At 48.8% G+C, this 21,100-nt stretch overlaps 4 protein-coding genes, 1 non-coding gene and 1 pseudogene across 9 annotated transcripts; 2 read left to right on the top strand and 4 right to left on the bottom strand.

The window, feature by feature from the left end:
- Nucleotides 1-917: 917 nt before the first annotated feature.
- Nucleotides 918-3,915, bottom strand: LOC117859680 (uncharacterized). Its single transcript, XM_034742845.2, has 4 exons — nt 3,463-3,915; nt 3,152-3,390; nt 2,682-2,830; nt 918-1,346 (listed from the first exon to the last, which is right to left on the bottom strand). The coding sequence occupies exons 1-4, from the start codon at nt 3,648-3,650 to the stop codon at nt 1,104-1,106; spliced, it is 819 nt and encodes a 272-aa protein (XP_034598736.1). The 5' UTR covers nt 3,651-3,915; the 3' UTR covers nt 918-1,103.
- A 1,431-nt stretch (nt 3,916-5,346) lies between these two features.
- On the bottom strand, nt 5,347-6,562 carry LOC117859681 (chlorophyll a-b binding protein P4, chloroplastic). The gene is made up of 3 exons (XM_034742846.2): nt 6,335-6,562; nt 5,825-6,240; nt 5,347-5,726 (listed from the first exon to the last, which is right to left on the bottom strand). Exons 1-3 carry the CDS (start codon nt 6,520-6,522, stop codon nt 5,593-5,595), a joined length of 738 nt encoding a protein of 245 aa, XP_034598737.1. The 5' UTR covers nt 6,523-6,562; the 3' UTR covers nt 5,347-5,592.
- Nucleotides 6,563-7,374: 812 nt separating this feature from the next.
- Nucleotides 7,375-13,066, bottom strand: LOC117859679 (polypyrimidine tract-binding protein homolog 1). 5 transcript variants are annotated; one of them, XR_004641257.2, is made up of 11 exons: nt 12,669-13,066; nt 11,055-11,264; nt 10,352-10,414; nt 10,204-10,277; nt 10,023-10,118; nt 9,671-9,728; nt 9,483-9,587; nt 9,312-9,393; nt 8,894-8,963; nt 8,221-8,333; nt 7,989-8,006 (listed from the first exon to the last, which is right to left on the bottom strand). XR_004641257.2 is itself a non-coding variant. In XM_034742842.2 (10 exons), the coding sequence occupies exons 1-10, from the start codon at nt 12,849-12,851 to the stop codon at nt 7,608-7,610; spliced, it is 1,383 nt and encodes a 460-aa protein (XP_034598733.1). In that variant the 5' UTR covers nt 12,852-13,063; the 3' UTR covers nt 7,375-7,607. The 5 variants fall into 5 exon arrangements, 4 of the variants coding, with proteins under 4 accessions (XP_034598733.1, XP_072150724.1, XP_034598734.1 ...); XM_034742842.2 differs by lacking the exon at nt 8,894-8,963 and having other exon boundaries at nt 7,375-8,006; nt 12,669-13,063; XM_072294623.1 differs by lacking the exons at nt 8,894-8,963; nt 12,669-13,066 and adding an exon at nt 10,698-10,793 and having other exon boundaries at nt 7,375-8,006; nt 11,055-11,184.
- Nucleotides 13,067-14,557: 1,491 nt separating this feature from the next.
- Nucleotides 14,558-14,631, top strand: TRNAI-AAU (transfer RNA isoleucine (anticodon AAU)). Its single transcript has one exon. It is a non-coding gene; the product is annotated as a tRNA-Ile (tRNA).
- A 1,985-nt stretch (nt 14,632-16,616) lies between these two features.
- Nucleotides 16,617-17,780, top strand: LOC117859922 (2-hydroxy-palmitic acid dioxygenase MPO1). Its single transcript, XM_034743119.2, has 3 exons — nt 16,617-17,116; nt 17,268-17,336; nt 17,457-17,780. The coding sequence occupies exons 1-3, from the start codon at nt 16,733-16,735 to the stop codon at nt 17,571-17,573; spliced, it is 570 nt and encodes a 189-aa protein (XP_034599010.1). The 5' UTR covers nt 16,617-16,732; the 3' UTR covers nt 17,574-17,780.
- A 798-nt stretch (nt 17,781-18,578) lies between these two features.
- LOC117860422 (UDP-glycosyltransferase 88A1-like) lies at nt 18,579-21,096 on the bottom strand (annotated as a pseudogene).
- Nucleotides 21,097-21,100: the final 4 nt, after the last annotated feature.

Genomic DNA, 21,100 nt, shown 5'->3' with positions numbered 1-21,100 from the left:
AGCGGATTCTCCCCTCCGCCCTCGTGCAGACCACCCGCACGCACGCAGGCGCAGGCCACAGTGCCGCTGGCCGCCTGGCCCGGCCGGCGACTCGCGCCAGCCGAGGCGCTGGGGGCTCCGCTGTGCCGCAGCGCCGGTCGGGCGCCTGCTGGCCTCCCCCAGTCCCCCGGGATTCCTCTGCGGCGGCCGCCGGGCCGGGCCGTCGAGAGAGGCATCTCCCGCGGCTCGCCGTTCGAGACGGCCCGTGCGTCCCCGACACCCGTGACGCCCTCGCCCGCCACCGACACCGCCTGGTGGGTTGGGTGCCTGCGTCGCCTGGCCGTACCCGTGTCGCCCTCGCCCACCACCCGGACCGCCGGGTGGGTTGGGTGGGTGCTTTTGTCCTGGCCTCCTGGGCTTGATCTGCGTGCGTGCTCGGCTGCTCGCCGATACCGTACGCGCCCGCCCCGCCGCCGCTGTAGCCCCGTTCGTGCATGACGCGGCGCCTGGCCGTGGCCGGTGCCCGTCACCCACGGACCACGCCGCGCGCTACTGTGCCGGCGTCATTGTACGCGACACGAACGGTGTGCCTCATCGTGGGGGGCGCACGCGCATCACAAGTTGCTCTCCGTATCCGGGCCCGGAGCAGAGCGCCGCGGTTAAATCCGGACAGGCTTGATGCATGCATGTTTCACACTTGGGAACGGGCCGGGACTCGGCCGGCCGGGCTTTTCGAGAGGACGACGCTGGGGGGATTCGTCAAGGAATTTGGTTGAGCTGATTGCATGAGGTCGCCGGCACGGCTGTCACGAGTTGCACTCCTCATCGGTTTTGCATGCGGATCGAAATGAAAAGACATTACCAGATTTGGTTACGTATTTCCGGCCGTTAGCCACCAGTTCGATCGGTTCTCAGAATCGATTGTGCGGACACCTACCTTGTCAATAAACGAATACCACAGTAAATAAATGCGTGCACACAATTGCTCGGGTTAAGTAATAACAATGCCAGTGGTTCAGTGAGCATAATGCCATCTGACCCAGAAGTTGAATGAAACCACAGCTCGCCAACAATCGATTTCAGATTTCACAACAGAAACGAGGATTCCCTCACTGTAATCATGGTCATGCTTCGGCTTTCTGTGCTCCAAGGGAATATCCTTTGGAGGAAACAATTTCCTCTAGGTCTTGTTCAGATAACAGCTTTGTCGAAGGCACGAATTCTTCGTCGTCAGGAAGCACTGTTTCTAAGTCTGCAGGTTGGACTGAGAAGTGTTCTCCCAGGGCCGTGATGACCCCATCAGTGAAGGCCGACCGTGAAGGCATGTACTCCTTCATGCGGCACAAGAAATCCGTGTGGTTTCTTGCCTGAAAAGAGAAATGAGATATATACATTAATGGTGAAGATTTTAAGTTGAAAATTGCCATTTTGTAAACCTAAACTGTAAAACATGAGCGGTATACTATTTCTGAAATAGGCTCATTCAAGTGAACATATGTTGTAAAAAATGTGTAAAACATATACGAGCAGGAAATACTGTTTGTGAAATGGGTCCACTTCATCTACAAGATTTTTAAAATCCAAAGAGGGATTGTTGGACAGTTTGGGACCAAACCTACACAGTCAAAGTTCCACATTTTTCAAAAAAAAAACAAAATCAGCTCATTCCCAACCAAAATCCATGGACATTACACTATTTCCATGTAAATGCCAGATCAAGAATCAAGACAGTCAACAGCCAGTGTGCAACCAATATCAGTTTGCAGTGTATTACCATCTGGTTCTCAACAACTTGATTATTGTTCATATGTGCCCAGAAAATTCTTATAGCAAATGAGCTCTAACTCCATGTTAATGAAAGCTATATGATAACAACAATACTGCTCAACTCTGGTTTAGACCCAGGTGAAATAGTTTCCTTTAAAATTTCTCACTCCACCTTCACATGGAGTCATCACAAACTGAAATTGATTAATCAGTAAAGCCCGTTCTTGTGTAAAGTGGGTCTGCACCAAGGTTTGACAATCCATACCATTACTAAGCAATACTTACACCAGAAATCAACTAGTTAAACTAAGTCACTATTTGGCAAAGCTTGACTTCATTGCATTATTTTGGGCAATGATAGATCGTCACATCCAACAATTGATAAAAAGGCCAGTCTGCTTTATTTCTACCCAGTGCTTTGCTTGACATCTACATTATCGTTCAAGTACAACAATAAAGCCTTTGGTTTAGCATCACTCTTGAAACTTTAGCTTGCGCAGTACACATGCATGATTCTTTCTAGTTGAGTAATCACTAATGTTGGTAAAATAAGCAATGGTTAATCAACTACCACTGGTTCTTGGACCTTACCAGGTCAAGGATTGCGACAACTACTGGCGGTTCACACCAATTAGGGGCGAAAGTTCACTTCAGGTGGCTATAGAAAACATTATAACACTACATGGAGAAAACTAACATAGACTTGTTTAGAAACCATTGAACATGATAGCACGCATGCTACTCATGTACGAGATTCCTACCCTATACTACCTCTGCGCACCATAAATGAAAACTAAAGATGCTCAAATTTGATAATATGATCGGAGATGCTCATAGGTAAACATCATTCTCGATGTCTTTTTTTTTAAACAAATTCTCAATGTCTTTTTGCAAAGGATGCTGCAAATAAGATTGAGAAGCAGTTAGAATCATACCAGTCGATATTCAGGTGCACGCTTCGGGATTTTGAGATAATCCATATTTTTCACATCATAATCCCACAAGAATGATGTGTGATGAACCCAACGGTTTTTCGTTATTGACTGAGCATTTCCACCAAACTTGCGACAACTAAATGCATAGTCTGAAAAAACAAATGCATACCAAGTTAATATCCTGGACAGTATTGCAGATCCTGAACATTGCAAATCAGTTTCCCAACATACCTGGGATCTTACTGGTGCCGAGGGAATATTTTAACAAAGTAAATTCGAATTTAGAAATATATTATGTTAAGTGAAGGATAGTAAACTCTGTCTGCTTTAATGCAATGAACAAAGGCAACAATTTTTATCCTCAAAAGATACACCAGAATACACTGCATTAAAACATCGCGTTTTTGCTCACTATAAGTAATTCAATGTTAAGCTCTAAAATGACGAAAATCTGTGTTGATCTTCCATACCATTCTCACGCAGATGGAATTCACCAAATTTGTCAAACACTTTGCCATATAACTGCCCACTCCATGACATGATGTCCCTCGGAAAGGGCTGCAACCCGGCGACAGCACTCTTGTTGCATATGAAGGTCACAAACACCGTCCCCTGATCAACAATGACGGTGCCACCTCCACTGAACCTCCTCACGACCGATACCCTGTCCCGGAGGACAGGTTCTATCTCAACAAGCTCCGAGACTCTCCTGCCATCACGACAACAGAATTAGGAACTCGAATGCGAGCCACAAGAGCGCCAATGCCGACAGAATCCATACCCGGAAACGCCCATGACGATGGTGGGGGGCGCCGTGCCGTCGTTGATGACGCACCAGTTGTCCGCCGTGCGGCGCAGGAGCCGCTCCTCCAGGTGCAGCTGCTGCATGATCGGCGCGCCGCTCATGGTGACCAGCCGCATGAGGGGACGAACCGCGCCGCACCCTACGGCCGACCCGGTAACGGCCATTCCGTCTTAGAGACGCATTCCGTCGAACAGGTACCGTGCGGCTCCTCCCGAACGAGCTTTCAGGTTTCGACGGCAGGGGAGGAGGGGACGGCGCCAGATGTGTGTTATCCGGCGGTTGGAGGCGCGATGGAGACGGCCGCGCGGGGCGGGCGCGGGGCGGCGGCGGATTGATTCGGCGCCGCCTTGGAGGACGACGGCGAGAGCTTTGACTTGGGTAGACTTCTATTCTACACGAACACGACACGGGATGGGAAGGGTGCGAGTCACAGGTCGCAGGGCCAATCAGGGGTATTGTCCGCTGGCCCACTGTTGAAGGAGGCAGGCCGAATCATCTAAAACAGAAAGAAAACGCTGGGCTAGACAACAACGTTCTTGTATGGCCGACTGGCAGGCCGAGCCCAATTAAATCTACTGTGAAAGCAAGAGCAGATCTTTCCTCTCAACATGATGAACAGAGTTCCCTTAAAAAAAAATCTAATAACATCAGTTAAATAATGCAAGTTTGAAATACATAAGTTCTCAACTTGTTATAGCAGAGCTCACAGATGAACTATTGTCATCTCTTGAGGACAATGAACTGCTAAACTTCTTGATCTTCCTCAAGAGGGGCAAAAAACCTAAGATGACAATATCGTTGGGCATGTATAGGGAAGTCTCGGAGCGTGTCAAGCCGTCCCAACACTCGGTGCATTTACATCAGATGGACGATGGCAGCACCAGCATGAGCATGACTTCTTCCCAGCATCCTTCCTCCCACTTGCGAACCGATTCTTCTGTACTACGCATAGGGACTCGCGGACACTAGCGCATGGGTCTGATTGTGATCATGCCAATTGCCAACGTGCAAATGAGCACGAGTCCCTTTGCATTGTAGTACTGCAGAGGAGGGTCGTCTCTTACTTGATCTCCAATCCCTGCAGTAACATAGAATCCAATGGACATTGCGATGCACTCCTCCGATCAGAAATAATTAGGATATTGACATGGTCTTCAATATGACAACATGACTAGCAATATCTATAAAAATAAATTATCTTAATTAAAATGATTTTTATATATAATGATTATAAAGAATTAGCAATCTTGTGTTCTCAATATATATAATTTTTTTGTTATTTACCGTTACAGCTAAAAGAATTTGATTTGGGACAAACCTAGGTGAACTTGTATTTCTGGTTGGAGGAAATAGCGTAGTTTCCAGCCCTTGTGTTGGACGAGGCATGATCTTCCGAAGTCCAAACATCCATTAAGAAATTTCTGTTGTTTTCACCTGTTACTGCACCTGCATTACTTTCGTATCCTGCTGTTTTTCATCATTTTTTCAGATGCAATAATTAATACAAAGTTCTTGTCACTAGATTGTATCTCATCACTCACGAATGTGGAACGTTTGCCTGTTTTCATTGTGATTGTTGGCAGTTGCGATGGTACGTATATGCAGGCAGCCTCTCCCCAAATAGCATGTTCCAGATTCACTTTCAGCTACGTATTTTGTTGGAACCAGAACTAACAGCTGTGTTTTCCTGTTGCGTAGTCGAGGGTATTCTATCTTCCAAGTTCCAATCCATCTAGCCCCATGTCAATTCTTTAGAGCTCACGCTTATAACTTATAAGTTACCTGTTTAATTCCACACATAAGCATTTACGGACAAGCAGGTGTAAAAAGGCACGGAACGAACCCCATCGAGAGATAAGATACTGATCAAACAATCTCTACCCTTAACCACCCTTGTCATTAATGTACATACCAATCACCCCTCAGTACTCACTCTCCTCACCATGCATACAGCATTATTACAACACAGTCCTTAATCTCCTCTCCGGATTAAACACACATCACAAACTGATGATCCACACAGAAAGGAATTCACATCGATCGCGTTTCAATGTATGTCCTCCTGTCCCCATCAGCCCACCAAATTGGTGATCACTCCCCGTCGACTCAACCGGAGAAAGTCTGGATGATGGTGTTGTGCCATGGGTCGGACAGGTGCTGCAGCAGGTTGTCGAAGGGCCCCTTGCCGGTGACGTTGTGCTGGATCAGGAACCCCAGGAACGCCAGCATGGCCAGCCTCCCTGCATGAACAGGCACATCACATCCGGATATGGTTAGTAAACATTTCAAGTTGCCGGCGGACGGCGACCGTGTAGTCACGGGATCAGAAGCTACTCACCGTTGGCGAGCTCCTTCTCCTTGGCCTCGAGCGTGGGCGCGAAGTTGAGCGGGTTGAAGACGCTGCCGGGGTATCCGCACTCGTGGGGCGGCAGGCTGTAGCTCTTGAAGATGGGGTCCTGGTTGACGCTGCCGGGGTTCTTGATGTCCTGCCACCGCCGGATCTCGACGTAGTGGAAGAGGATGAACTCGATGACGAACAGCGTGGACGACGACGCGAAGTACTCCGACTTGCCGGCGTCGTACCACTGCGGCGCGTTGATGAGCCCGGCCTTGGTCAGCACCTCCGGGATCAGCATCCCGGCCACCCCCAGCATCGCCCACCGCCCGTTCACCAGCTCCGCCTGCACGAACCACCGCAGGTTCTCCGGGTCCTCCGCCAGGCCCAGCGGGTCGAAACCATTGTCGCCCGGCAGGCTGCGACAGCAGTCAAAACACAACAACATGTCAACATGATGTGCGGGTCAGTTAGTCAGCTGCTGTCGCCGCCGGCCGAAGAGCTAGCACTGACCTGCCGTCGAGGTAGGCGGGGGAAGGGAGGCCGGGGAGCCACTCGCCCTTGGCCTCCGCCCTGAGGCTGCGCCTCGTCGGCGCCGCGGCGCGGCCGAGGCGGCTAGAGTGGCCGACGAAGGCCGACGACCTGAGCGACGCCGACGGGCGCAGGGCCGCGACCGGGGTGCGGGCGGTGACGGACGCCATGCTTCGCGGTGAGATGGGAGTGGCAGAGGAATGGAGAGGAAGAGCACGTTCGTTTTAGCCGGCAGGAGCAGCCAAGGTTTGTATTAAACTGCCGGGGCGGGGCACCCCGGCGGGTGTGGCCAGGAGGCGCCGGCTGCGGCGGACGGCGGGGATCGGCGGCGCGGCGGGATCGGACGGACGGGACGCCGCCTGGGACCGGGTGTGGCCAATGGGGAGCGGCGGCTCTTATCCTGCGTTATCCGGATGCTGGGATACGGGGGAATCAAACGGGGTGTTGCCATTGGATGCCGGTGCGAACCATGGCTAGTGCTGGCTGCCACGTCGGACGGGCAGGCCTGAGGAATGGGCGAATGGCTGGTCCAGATCGTTCGGTGCCTAGATTTTAGTATGATCTTACTCGTCAGTCGTGACTGCCCTTTGGTGCCGTAGGGAAAAAAAAAATCTCGGTGGCACGATACAAAGTTTTGGATCAGTCGTGACCAACAAGTATCTTGCACGAGCACGATGAAAAGTTTTGGATCAGTGGTTGGCACGACAATAACTGGTTTACATTCAGTACAAACTCTGAAAAGATTCCACGTCACATTTAACATTTAGATTTATATGGTTACAAAACGTTACCCGCTCCAAATTAAAGATTCCAGTTGACTAGGTTCTAGCAAAAATTCCCACGTCCAAACGTTTGTGTTTAGACGGAAACAACCAGGTAACACTTGCATCTTATTCTCAGCGCTCTACCGAACAGCACTTGCCACTGGAGGTATTGCAAGAGCGCGCTGCGCACTTGAAGAGAGACATTAGCATCTGCCTCCGACAAATCATGACTTGCGAGGCATCAAAATAACTCAGAGATTGAGCTCAACAATACATCATTCAGGCTAATAGATTAACATTTCTAATTTCGGCGGACAGTTTTACAGACAACCGGCGCAGAGGTATACTTGCGATGCGAGCTCGCAAGTTACAAAGAGCTACATTGAAGAGTTACAACGCACTTCCAAAATTTCAAAGGGGCATATGCAGACCACAACTGGCTGCAGGTAACATGCAGTTGCTCTCTGACAATATCATCGAATGGAACCACCTTATTTCGGGAAGTACATTGGTTGGCCAGCTGGTGGTGCGTGCGGCGGTGCACCAGGGGGGATGCCGTACTGGGGCATCTGCTGTGACGCCTGAAATGGCACAGGTGGGGCGCCTGAACTGGTTCCAACAGCAGGATAGTGAGGCATGGCGTTTGCCATCATCGGTTGGCTAGGGTACGGGGTGGATGCAGATGCGAAAGCCCCTGCCTGCATGTTAGGATTCCAAGCAGGCACTTGTCCAACTCCAGCAGGAGGTGATGCTGCTGTGCTTGCATAAAACGGAGCAGCTGGTGCTGCAGTGTTCTGCCATGCCACTCCTGGAGCTGGTGCTTGTGCAGCAGCTTGCAGTTGCGCATTAGGGTCTGAAAGTGTGTAATCCCTGCTTCTCTCATCATGCGCCTGAATGCAAACAAATGGTCCCCAGTTAGACCAAGGCGAAAACAGGAAGCTCCAAGGAAAACAATGTTGAGAAAGCGTACTTTTGTCAAATTGAATGAACAGCAATAGGTATTCCGTTTTACTAATTGAGCCAACTTCATTATTATTAGTCCACAAGATATTTACTTCAATCAATTATTTGCTAATTTACACAGCCTGAAACTACTATTTATACCTTTACATTGAGATCAGTATGACGAGAGTATGACAGATGAAGCTTACAGTAACCACCATCATATATGCAGTGTCCCTCCAGGGCTTGTTTAGCAACTGCTGCAGTTGTTACATCTGCAAATATAGCTTTTTGTCAGTCAAATGAATATGTGTTCCTCTACTAAATATTAATGCTATAACTCCATAGCAAAGGGAAAACAAGATTAGCAATTCCACTCGAAAACAAGAAAAGAATTTACAGGGTGCTAAGGATCCGGGGACATGATGTCAAAAGTATGGGCGAAAGAATATTTAACCTTCCCTTTGTTTTTATCAAATCAGTTCAATTTCATCTATACCCCTAGATAGTGCAAACAGTAATGAGCATCAATAAGTTGAATGTCATTTGGATTGTTATATTTTTCAAAGATGTGCCTCAATAAGCTAGAGAAAGGACCACAAATCAGATGAAAAGACACTATTCAACAACAGGACCTCTGCTAAGACATGTTGACAATAGTAAGTGCTGACTATTCTAATCCCCAACACGCTAAACAGATAAAGATGCATAAAGTGGGACTGGGTAAATGTCTTGAGGAAAGTGCAATGATTGACAGAATGGAAGTTTGTAGCAAGCCCCTATTAAGAAAGAGAGTATGATTACATAAAAGGGTAAAAAATGATCAAGAAATTACTAAAGGCAACTTTATAGCTGTTGAAAGTTGCAGATGTCCATTTTATGCCTTCCCGAACTCCGACACCTCTCTGCTGAAGTTCCCAAACTTAGAAACTTACGATGCAAAAAGGGAGAGAATAACAGCGTGACTGGTTACTCATGTTAACGAGATTGGGAGAGAATGAGAGGGTATAAATCAGGGAAAAGACTGAAAAAACGTCATTAAATTTGCATACACGCAGTATATTTGAAAATAGTTTGGAAAAACTCCATGCCCCAATACTTTCAAACAGAGGGAGCATGACATATGAAATGTGCTCAACTGTGTGTAAGCAAATTACAACTACATGCCAAGGCAATAAATACAGCCAAGGAATCTATTTCAGAGTTCACCAAGGCCAGGGTATATCTTGTTGGGTGCAATTGAGTTAGCATACCTGGATATTGAATTAGAGCCTGCATTCCACCATTCTTCTCAAACATTGCAATTTTTTGAACAGTACCAAAAGCAGAAAACACCTGAAATTACCACATTAATGTAATTATATAGCTTGCCTTCAAATAAGTACTTTATTTTAAATAAACAGAAGGTACTGTATTATTCTTACAGTGTGCAAAACATCCACTGTCACAGCATACTGCATGTTCTCAATTGATGCTAAAAGTACATTACTCTCAGGCTCCTTTATCTTTCCATCAGGGCCTACTGTTGGCTGCAAATTTACCTTTGTGTGAGGAACAGTACAAAAATGCAAGTGAAGCAAAACAGCATGAGATATTAGTATATGAAGCAAACCTGCACAATCCCCTCAATTGCAGTTTGGTTCACAGGAAGATAAGGATTAGTGTAATCCCTGTTCAACCAAAAAAATGGTCAAAAGTGAGCAGAGGTAAACTGCGTAGCACCAAAGCAGGTAATAATATTTTTAAAACATTATCAACAGGACACAGACAACTTTTTGTGGCCATTTTTATATGAGAATAAGAACAGAAAAGGAGAGAGAAAAGAGAAAGCTGACTTGCATGCATGCATTATATTTAGGAACAAGATTGCCAAAACTTTATGCCTTTAAAATCGATATGAAGGGAGTACATAATATGCAAAAGAGAATTTTAGATCAAATGTAAAGTATGTGCCACAATAGTACCTGCTACGATGTGACTGAAATTTGATATTCAAATCCTTATGCGCAGAAAAGGTTATGCGCATGTGGCAGGCATTGATATGTTCTGGAAGTAAGTATCTGAAAGAGAAATGTCACATAGGTAACTTTGTGTTGGAGGTCTGTAGGCCGCAATAGCAATTAGCAAAATTGTAAAATGCATTACTTTGGGATGCTTCTTCCATCCAATGAGTTTTTAGCTTCAAGAGCAGTTGGGGCATCAGTATATTGGATAAGCGCCTGTGAAATATCCAACAGTTTAGCTCAATGCACAATGGAGTCATGTGTAGGCAACTTGAGAACAACTAACTTACCTGGAAACCAGCTGCTTTCTCGAAAGTAGCTATCTTGTGAACGAATCCAAATGCCGAAAATACCTAAATTATATTCGGCACAAACAATTGTTAGCCAGATTTGAGGATAGTGGCTTACCATCCAACAAAACAGTAGAATAGCAAGCATAAGGTTAAGCAGAGAATAGATGGAGCACATCAGCAAATCGTGCGGGAGGCATGAATTCACAAGGTAGCTACTATACATCTGTAAATATGTAATAAACAGAGCCTATACTACAGAAACAGAATTTAACAAATAACAAACTCCATAACAGAAGCAATTTTTTGAATCCTCTTTCCAATTCGGTGTTGTCAAAGTACTTGCCTGGTGCATATTGTACTATTATTCTGGGAAGAATCAATGCCTTGACTTTTGGGCTTCCTAATCTTATATTTCTTGCCAGGAACCAGGATATACATCCTAAAGTTTATAATTTAACAGAGGATAATCAACATTAATGTTGTGCATTTTCAGAAAGAATTTTCTGAGCTTGTCAACTAACAGGAAGATATGACCATGTACAATCATTAAGATAAGTCATATTAAGCACATACATGATTTTTTAAAAAAAAATATGTATAAAGATGTTTCGCAACTGAAAGAACATTTGGACAGCCCAAGGGATGCAGAAGGCTGCTCTAGCAGGTAAGTGAATACATTCAAATGTAAATATAGACTTACCAAATGAATGACTTCTATGGTGACGTCATTAGGCTGAACACCTTCAAAAGTGACAAGCAGGACATTGCCAGAAGAATCACCAGTGCCTTTATTGTTGGTAATTTCTTGCCTGTTTGAATATTGGATATATACAGTTTTACCACGAACTTGAGCAGGTTCTGAAGATGAAGCATAATAGGAAACCATTGAAATTGCCTGGTTTTGATCCGCCTGAAAATGAGCATGTTTAAGGGTAAACAGTAAGGAATCGATTGATTAAATCCAATCATACACAACTAAAGCTCTGCAAGTCCATTCTACAGTCTACAACTTAAAATCTTCTGGTAAAACAAATTTCTGCAAGTACAAAAGCATTTCCATGGTATCCTCTTGTGCAATGAATCAAATATCTTATTATGAGCTGCCTGAGGCACCTTGTGAAATTCAAAAACATTACAGCAAACCATCTTACACCTAACTTTCCCAAAACAGAGTTGCCATTGCTAGTAGTTACCATAACAGTTGATGCTGCAAAATATATATCAACTAGACATATGATTCCAGTCAGCCATACCCATATCAATGAGGAACAAAAATCTCCTATCAATCTACAACCCATTCCAGACCATATAATTATGTTGTGGAACAAATAGGCACTTTAGATAAATATAAAAGGGTGTATTAGAAGTGATTGTAATCCTCCAAGCCCCATCCCATCCATTCTGCTTTCACTTCACATCACTCATACTGCAATATGATACAACTGTACAAAGGTTGACTGCTCACAGATAAAATGTTGAACAACTATGTTCACCACTATGTGTATGCAATCAATTCAGTTAACAAACAAATCAGTTTCTCCTACATAATATCAGCATATCATGTGTCCCATGAGACACATGCAGCCACTTACATCACCAAAAGTCTTAGCTTACATTCGAAGGGCACAGCCTAGGATTACTGAAAATCCATGTGACATTAGCATATATACTAAACCACATCAAAATCAGAAGACAACAAGGTTGCATTAACCTTTTACAATCTCTAGTGAAAAAAACATATTTCTAACATTTACCATAGAGTTGTAATGAACTGCAAACAGCAATTCACCCCTTGAGTTCGACCAAATAATACGAATGGCTAATGGAAAAAAAATCTGCTACTACAGAAAAGGGGGTCCTCGGCTACGGTTGTGATTGCAACTAGCGCTATCCATTTAGATAATTATCTAGTTGTAGAACCTGTGCACAGAAGGGAATCTCACCCCTACCCCCCCACCCCACACACACACCCAGGAAAATACAAACAGCAGAATTCAATCATATAACAGTAGCAGTAAACCATCCATAGTGCGTTACAGCAGAAATCACTAGACGAGTTAGTCCCTTAAATCATAATTTAGCACAAGTTCCACAAAAAGACCTAGCACCCAACAGGCTCGATACCACACAACAGTCTCATCACTAGATTCGATCCTAATCCCTAACATCCCTACAGCAGCCACGGGGCGCGAGTGTCTACCGACATCGCAATCGATCTGTGGGAGTGGCGCAGGAGCGGGGGGGGGGGGGGGGGGGGGGGGGGGGGTGGGGGGGTGTTGGGGGGGGGGGGGGGGGGGGGGGACAAGGGGCTTACGAACTCGACGAAGGCCTGGTTGCGGTTGGCGCCGACGTTGCACATGGTGTTGACGACCCTGCCGAAGGGCTTGCAGAGCTCGACGAGCTCCTCCTCGGTGCACTCCCACGGCATGTTCCGCAGGTGCAGCACCTTGGACGGCGTCTGCGTGTAGCGGAACTGCGTCGCCGACCCCGACGGCATCCTCGCTGGCTGGCTCGGGTCCCTCCGGCGGGCGGGCGGGCGCGCAGTGGTGGCGCTGCAGCTAGGGTTAGGGTTTGGTGGGTTTTCTTATCGCGACGCGGGGGGGGTGGGGTGGAGACGAACCGAGGGGGGAGGAACCGCGCGCCGCTGTTGAGGAGAGAGAGACGGAGAGGAGAGAGAGGTGGTTGGTGCCTTGATGAGCTGATGGGATTGGGATGGCTGGCTGGGCTGGGGTTGGGTGGTTCCAGAAGGAGACGATGCTGAGGCAGGCGCGATCCGGCGAACAGGGTGTGGCGGTGTGGCCCAGTGGGCAGGCGCGCGTGTGGCCCCACGTGCACGGCCCTAGGCTGCTACCGCAAAGCGCAAATGCAATGCAACAAGCGCCGAGCGATATCTGATGTTTGGCTCAATAGCCAAAATTCCGTCCTCCAATGTCTAATTTTGGCTGCTCACCTCAAAAAACTCTCTTCGTATTTATATGTGCTCATCGGTCTAGCCAAATCTCGCTCTCTGTATCTATTGGCATGTATTTTGTTCAGATTCAAATTATTTGTGATGGCTAGATTATAACAGATTTTTTTCCAACAATTACCTCGTTTGTATCCTACGTGTGAATCTTTAGCGGCTAAACTTTAGCAGATAGAGATCCAAACATGAGGGTTAATAGCTAATAACCTAATGCCTAGCTAAACTTTAGCTCGAGACACTTCTAGCCATGAGCCCATTGCATGAGTAGTCTCATGCACAATTTTATTACAATGTTATGAAAACTGTCATGTCACTTTTACAATGAAATGAAACACTTCCCTTTTCTATCCTCATGATTAATTTGCCAAGTCGGTAAAATTGCTATGTGTCACATAATTTTAATGCACATGAAAACCCCATTAAGATTGATCTAATGTAGGCTAATGGATGAAAAGATTGACAAAAGACGGAAATACCTCCCTAACCTTATTCAGTCCTATCCTAGGAGGGTAAAGGCGACATTTTCAAGGATTAGTATCCATACCAATGTATCCGAACAATCATCACATAAATCAAAGAAACAATCCTAATTAAAGTTTAGCTATCTAAACAGGACTAAGTTGAATGTTTTATTCCCACAGAAGCAAGCAATGACCCAATGTAGTAACCAAATACTTAATCAATATCCTCCATCCAAAATTTAGCACATAATTTTTTTTTAAAAAAAAAACTAGCATCACATACTCACCTCAAAGGCTAGCAGCACTCCAATAGACCGTAAATACGACTCCAATCAACAGGTAGCAGCACGAGCATCTTTAGAGTTTAGGCATGAGCGACAGCAGCAGCGTTGGAGTTCTGCGCGCTCGCGGTAACGGGGAGCAGCAGTTGCTACTGCAGGCGTCCAGCTAGGGAATTGGTGAACCAAATACGGATTGCCTTTCTCTAGGTTGTATTTTGAATTATCTCTGTCCGAAATGTATCAGGCACATTCTCAAAAAATAAGTTTATGGCAGGAAAGGGTATATATTTCATTTGGACCTTGGTAAATCCATTAGGCAAAATCAACCAGATTTTTCGGGCCAGCTGGTTGAAGCCCTGGACAGTGGACTAGTGGAGTGCCGGTGAGACGGTCGTCAGATGGAGCATTCTTCGTCTCAGAAATTAGGAAGTCAGGGAAAGAGAACTCCCACTTGAAATTGATTCAGTACAGGAAAAGAGAACCATGCTTACGCATCGGCCTATTGGCTCAGTTGGTTAGAGCGTCGTGCTAATAACGCGAAGGTCGCAGGTTCGAGACCTGCATGGGCCATTAGTTTTTTACACATTGACACCGTTTATTACTTCTTTTTTCAATTTCAACTCGTATGTATGCTTCTCGATTACAGTGAAGGCTCCCTGTTAGCTGAGCAATTAATCCGTAGATGGACAGACCGAGACAGAAGACCCCCTTTCGCATGGTACACCCGTCGTTTCTCTACCTTTTCTGACAAACAAATGCGGTGTGAAGTGTGAACGGGGCGGAGGAAGCGTCCACCGTGCGCGTTCACAGTTCACACCCGAGACATGACGCAGCAACCAACCAGTACTCGGTTGCCGAGCGAACGCCACATCTGGGTACGGCACGCACGAAGGCTACTGATGGATATAGGTGGCCAACCGGGACGCACGAACGCCGGCACGGCACTATGCGGCACGGTGGCTTAGCCGTGCCATACCTCGTAGTGCCGACATCTCGGCACGGGCACGCCCCTCAAGCTGATTAGCCGTACCGTGCCGGCACGGCAGCCCATCGTGCCCGCGCCTCTCCACAGCTCCGCTCCTCCCGGTCGCGGTGGACCTCGGCGGCGGGGGCCCTCCACTCCTCACGGCGGCTGCGCCCGGTGACGGTGGCGGCGGGGGCGCCTCCACTCCTCCCGACCGCGGGGTTGCGCCCCAACGGCGGCGGCAGCCCCCACAGGCGGCCACAGGAGAGAGCTAGAGAGAGGAGGGGAGGAGCCGCGGCCGCGCTCCGGCGGCGGCGGCCCCCCACGAGCGGCGGGCGGCCACGGGAGAGAAGCAGGGAGCCAGCAGCCAGGGAGTTAGGGTTCCAAGCACATATTTCTTTATATATGTCACTCTTCGCTCATCTAACGGTGCTGGTGCATCCTGATGGCATCCAACGGTCGGGAGGAATTGGACCGCTATCGTGCCGGTCCATTAAACGTGCCGTGCCCGTACCGGCACTATGGGCCGAAATGGCAGCCCAGGTACGGCACTAAGGCCGTGCCGTGCCAGGCCCTGGCACTATGAGTTATGGGCCGGGCCGTTTGTGGATCGTGCTTTTTCGTGTCGTGCTTGGACCAGCCTATAGTGTGCCAAATGGCCAGCTATATGATGGACTGACTGATCAGGATTATTCGGAGTGTCAGCTGCTAATCTGAACGCCCCGTTGCGTCGCGTTGAACCAATCCAGGGGAACAGTCCGCGCGAATGTTCACACACGCGCGCGCAATCACAGTTACGAGCATAACGGCATTGATGTGATAACATGCAGGATCGCGGTGCGTTATTAATGCGATGCAACGCGTCGTCTACTTCTCTGCACGTACGCCTACCGCCTACGCTCGAGTGCTGACTGCTGAGGGACTGGACTGATAGCGAACGTAATTAAATGAAGATCCGCGCACATGTTCCTGTGTTCACACAAAAGATGAGATACTCCTTTCTAGATGAAGATCACGAGATACTTGGAAACGTGTAGAGAGAAGCCATAAATTATTTAAAGAGATGGATAAAATAATCTAATACTAACTTTTCTACATTAAACTAGTATTCCCTCCGTTCCAAATTGTAAGTCATTCAAGAATCTTGGAGAGTCAAAGCATCTTAAGTTTGACCAAATTTATATGATAATACAATAACATTTATGATGTCAACTAAGTATCATTAGATTCTTTATCAATTATATTTTTATAGTTTTGGTGTCATAAATCTTTATATTTTTCTCTATAATTTTGGTCAAACTTGAGATGCTTTGACTCTCCAAGATTCTTGGAATGACTTAGTTGACATCATAAATATTATTATATATCATATAAATTTGGTCAAACTTGAGATGCTTTGACTCTCCAAGATTCTTGGAATGACTTACAATTTGGAACGGAGGGAGTAGCTAACTTTTTTTACATATATTTTATTTTAAAAATAAACGTATTCCATTGATAATATAGGGCTATATAAGTAATTTTGATGTCACGTACTCACGTGAAAACTATGCCGACCAAATGGCCATTATATATAGACCCAATAACTCACTTGAGGATTTGGCTCGCTCGATTAAAGAAACAATCAGCCTCAAGGGTCACCGCACTCACCATTCGTCCACCGCTGCCTGCCCCCTCGATCCCAGATTCCTCGGAGCCTCGGCGTCCATGGGGGCCAAGGCGGCGCACCGGCGCGGGGTGCTGGACCTGGAGGCGCAGTTCGCCTTCTTCCGGTCGCAGCACCGGCACCCCGTGAACGCGGCGGCGCACGCGCTGCTCACCTGGCCCATCCTCTTCACCAACCTTCTCATCCTCCACTTCCTGCCGCCGCTGCCGGTCGACCCCGCGCTCGCGCTCGCCCTCGCCTACGCCGCCGCCTACCTCGCCGTCGACCGCCGCGCCGGCGCGCTCGCGGGGCTGCTCTTCCTCGCCGCCTGGGCCGCCAGCCGCTCCCTCGCGGCCCACCTCGGCTTCGCGGCCTCCTGGAGGCTCGTCCTCGCCACGCAGCTCTTCTGCTGGACCTGGCAGTTCCTCGGCCACGGCCTCTTCGAGGCAAGTGGAGCGGATTCGTTCGATCCCTCTCGTCGCCGTCCTCCCCACTCGTTCCCATTTTCCCATCATTAAGCTCTTGGGAATGTAATCTACGCCTCCACTGCCGATTTGGTATCCTGCTTGTTTAATTTCTGTCGTTCAATTTGTGCAGAAGAAGGGGCCGACCGTGAGTGAACTCCCTGAGGTGTTCCTGATGGAGCCATTCCTCATCTTCCTGCAGGTAAGCACAGTCACAATTTCACAAGCACGTGCTAATTCTTCAGTCATCTGCACACATGGAATTGAAATGGCTTCGAGCAGTGCTAACTCTTCAGTGTCTGCTGGTTCTTTGTGTGCACAGATACTGAACAAGCTGTTTGGCTATGAGCCCTACCCTGGGTTCTGCAAGAATGTGGACAAGAAGATGGAGGCTGATCTCAGGGAGAGCAGAGAGCTCGAGCAGAGGAAGACCAGCTGATCGATCGGTAATTTGGTATTGATCGACCGGACTTGTACGCCCATGTTTTATCATCTATACATGTAGTAGTATGTTGCCTTAGCATTTGTGTTGTTGATTATCATACCATTGTAGAGTGGCAAACAACACACAACAACCATTTGCGTTGTGTTCATCTTAAGTCCCTATACAATTTGCGAGGAAGAACATAAAGAGCAGGTTTAGACACTCTGAGTTCACACTGCTACTTTTTAATATAATCCGCAGTTTGTTTAAAAAAAAAGAGTGTTCACACTAGATTCTTTACCCGGCATTTCATGGAGCGTATTGGGGGCAATCAGACCTAATTTGGCTGCTGTGAATCTGTGATTATGGTTTAGGTCGAGTCGATGGTCTATTGTCTTTGTTGAGTTGTACCTAGTGTTGGTACAGTAATACAACATTAAACTTTCTTCCTAAATAAAAAGAAGAGATTTGCTAGAACTCGCTTGATTTTTAAGTTTGTCTCAATCACTTTTATGTGAGTTGTCTCCCCTAGCTCCAGCAATGGCGTCGGCGAGCCTTAGGTTTCGGGTTCCAGGTTTGGGGAGCCTTAGGATTCGGGTTCCGGGTTTGGGGTTTGGTGGTGGGGTTACCTGTGGTCTACGGGCCTAGAGGAGGCTTTGGGGTGGCTTGCGATCGGCGGTGGTGGCGGTCGAGACGGCGGGGGCGAGCGCCAGCGATGGATTAGCGCGGGTGCGGTCGAGACGATGGCGGAGGCGGGGGCAAGCGGCCATCGATGGAGGAGGAGGAGGGGGGGGGGGCGGTGGGGGCGGGGGGTTTGACGGTGGGCCTTGCCGGCTCCGGGGACGGCGCTGGCGAGGTGGAGGGTAGGCGGGCGGTGGCGAGAGGAAGACAAAGAGAAGCGGTCGGATGAGACCGCATGCGACGGGAAAGGATAAGGAGGAAGAGGGCGTGGATCTTGACTGTTGAATCGAGATCCGACGGTGATAGAAGGTGATTGACGCAAGGACAATTTTCAATCGATTGAGGAGAAGTGGTTGCCATATCACATAAAATGATGAAATCGGGATTTATAAGACAAAACAATTCATAGAAGAAGAGCACTTGCAAACTCGTCACTTCACTTGCCCAAGTGCACGCGATTCGCGAATAGTCTCCGCATCCGACAAGAACTGAGCAAACGCCCGCTGCGACGAGCCCCCGAGCATCAGCCCCCCCTCCGCTTCTTCCCTGCGCGCCGCCACCCGCGCCCTGAGCTCCCTACCCTGCTCGGCGTCCATCACCAGCCTCACCTTCGCCTCCACCTCCCCGGCCCCGACGAGCCCCGCCGCGTACCCCTCCATCCCCACCCCGACGCTCATGTCCCCCGCCATGAACACCTTGTTCATCAGCTGCTCCGCGTACAGCGGCCAGCACAGCATGGGCACCCCCGCCGCGACGCCCTCCAGCGCCGAGTTCCACCCGCAGTGGGTCACGAACGCCGCCGTCGCGGGGTGGCGGAGCACGGCAGCCTGCGGCGCCCACGACCTGACGACGAGGCCCCGGCCCCTGGTCCGCTCCAGGAACCCCTCCGGCAGGAGCGCGTCGAGGTCCGGCTCGCCGCGCTGCTCAAGGATCTTCTTCAGGTCGGCGCGCCCCGGCGGCGTGCGCACGACCCAGAGGGACCGCCGTCCTGACGCCTCCAGGCCGGCGACGATCTCCCTGAGCTGCTCCTCGGGCAGCGATCCCATGCTCCCGAAGCAGAGGAACACGATACTGCGCTCCGGCTGCGCGTCGAGCCACGCGAGGCACTCTGCTCTCTCCTCGCCGCGATCCCGTGCGCTCTTGCCGTTGCCGACCAACGGCCCGACGCAATAGATCGGAGGTAGGACGCGGCCGCCGGGGAGGGAGATGGACAGGGGATCCCTGAGCGCCTGCACCGCCCGGCTCTCCAGCGACTCGAACGTGTTGACAAGGACGCCATGGGTTTCCATGCCGCGCTTTAAAATGTCGGGCATGGCTCTGCACATGTCGTCCTCCGGGTGCTCGAGGAGGTCCTTGACGAGGTGCGATGCGACGCCGGCATGGGTGGAACGCCGGCGAGCTCGAGCGGCGTGTCCCCGAGCTCCTTCAACCCCGTTTGCCTGCCGGCCAGCAGCGCCGGGATCTGGATGAAGACGGCCAGAGCCGACGCGCCCGAGGAGACGAACGTGTACACGGGGACGCCGCCCAGCGCCGCGGCGACGTCGATGGCCTGGACGTAGAACTGGTCGACGACCACCGAGTGCAGGCGCGCCGGGGCACGGAGCGGAGGAAGGCCTCGAGCCGCTCGTTGTACCGGCGCAGCAGCCGGAGCACGAGGAGGAACGGGTGCTCGTCGGAGCCGGCGAAGTCGGGGGGCGGGAGCGGCGGGAGCACGTGGAATGAGACAGACGGGTGGGCGGCGGCGATGCGGCCGATGAAGCTGATGCTCGAGGAATGAGACAGACGGGCGGGAGCCGGCGAAGTCGGAGTCGGATGAACTGATGGGCGGCTCGATGAGCACCACGGTGGCGTCGTAGCCGTGCTCGAGGAAGAGCTCGGCGAGCTGCGCCATGGGGCCGACGTGGCCGGCGCCGCCGATGCCGGGGCACAGAACGACGGTCTGCTTCAGGGAATCGCCGGTGTCCATGTGAGCGACGGTCTAGCTAGAGGAATCTTCGGAGGTGCTGTGCAACTGGAAAAGGTCCCGGCGACGTGCTGTACGCACAGACCCAAAGAAAGATATTTGGATGGGATCAAGGGCCATGGGATAGCAGATGATGGAGCAGGAAGATGCTTCCAAACTATTTTTTGTCCGTTACTTTTTTACTCCTCCGTTCCAAATTACAAAAATTACAAATCGTTCCAACTTTCTTTGACCAAATTTATATAATAAAATACTAATATTCATAATATCAAATAAGTACATTTAGTTTCTTTATTAAATATTTCATAGTATATCTATTCGGTACCGTAAATTTTTGCGATCCTCTCTATAATTTTGATCAAACGTAAAATGATTTGACTCTTCAAGAAAGTTGGAATAACTTAACAAGGAGAGTACTTACTTATAAAAAGTAGAGAATCCTACTGTATGTCTGTATCTTGTAAATGAAAATGCAGCAACTCGAATCAACGAGAGCAGCAGCCTGACGAACCATGTTGCTTTGATGGCGTATTATGTGGAGTCCGCTACCATAGGTCGAAGGCGCCTAAGTCCTAACCGAAACGAGTTCAAGGTTCCAAGCGGCAAACGTCCCGCCCAACGGCCCAACTCCGATCCCAAGCCCAGCCGCGCAGCGGGAAATTTTTTTATTTTTTATTTTAATATTTTGCAAAAATATATGGTCATCTATACCTGTACCGTAGCACCGCCAGTTGAACTTCCTCCGTGGACAGTACACTTTTAAAAAATCATAACTAACTCATATGAACTTAGTTGGGAATAAAATATGAAAATTGTAGATCTTGACGAGATCTACAAAGTTGTAGTTCAAACTTTTTCATTTGGTGTCGTCTTGGTGTGGTCAAATAATCGACACAAG

This window comes from Setaria viridis, chromosome 6, assembly GCF_005286985.2.
Source record: "Setaria viridis chromosome 6, Setaria_viridis_v4.0, whole genome shotgun sequence".
NCBI classification, from domain to species: Eukaryota; Viridiplantae; Streptophyta; class Magnoliopsida; order Poales; family Poaceae; genus Setaria; species Setaria viridis.
This window is presented reverse-complemented; position numbering and strand designations above follow the sequence as displayed.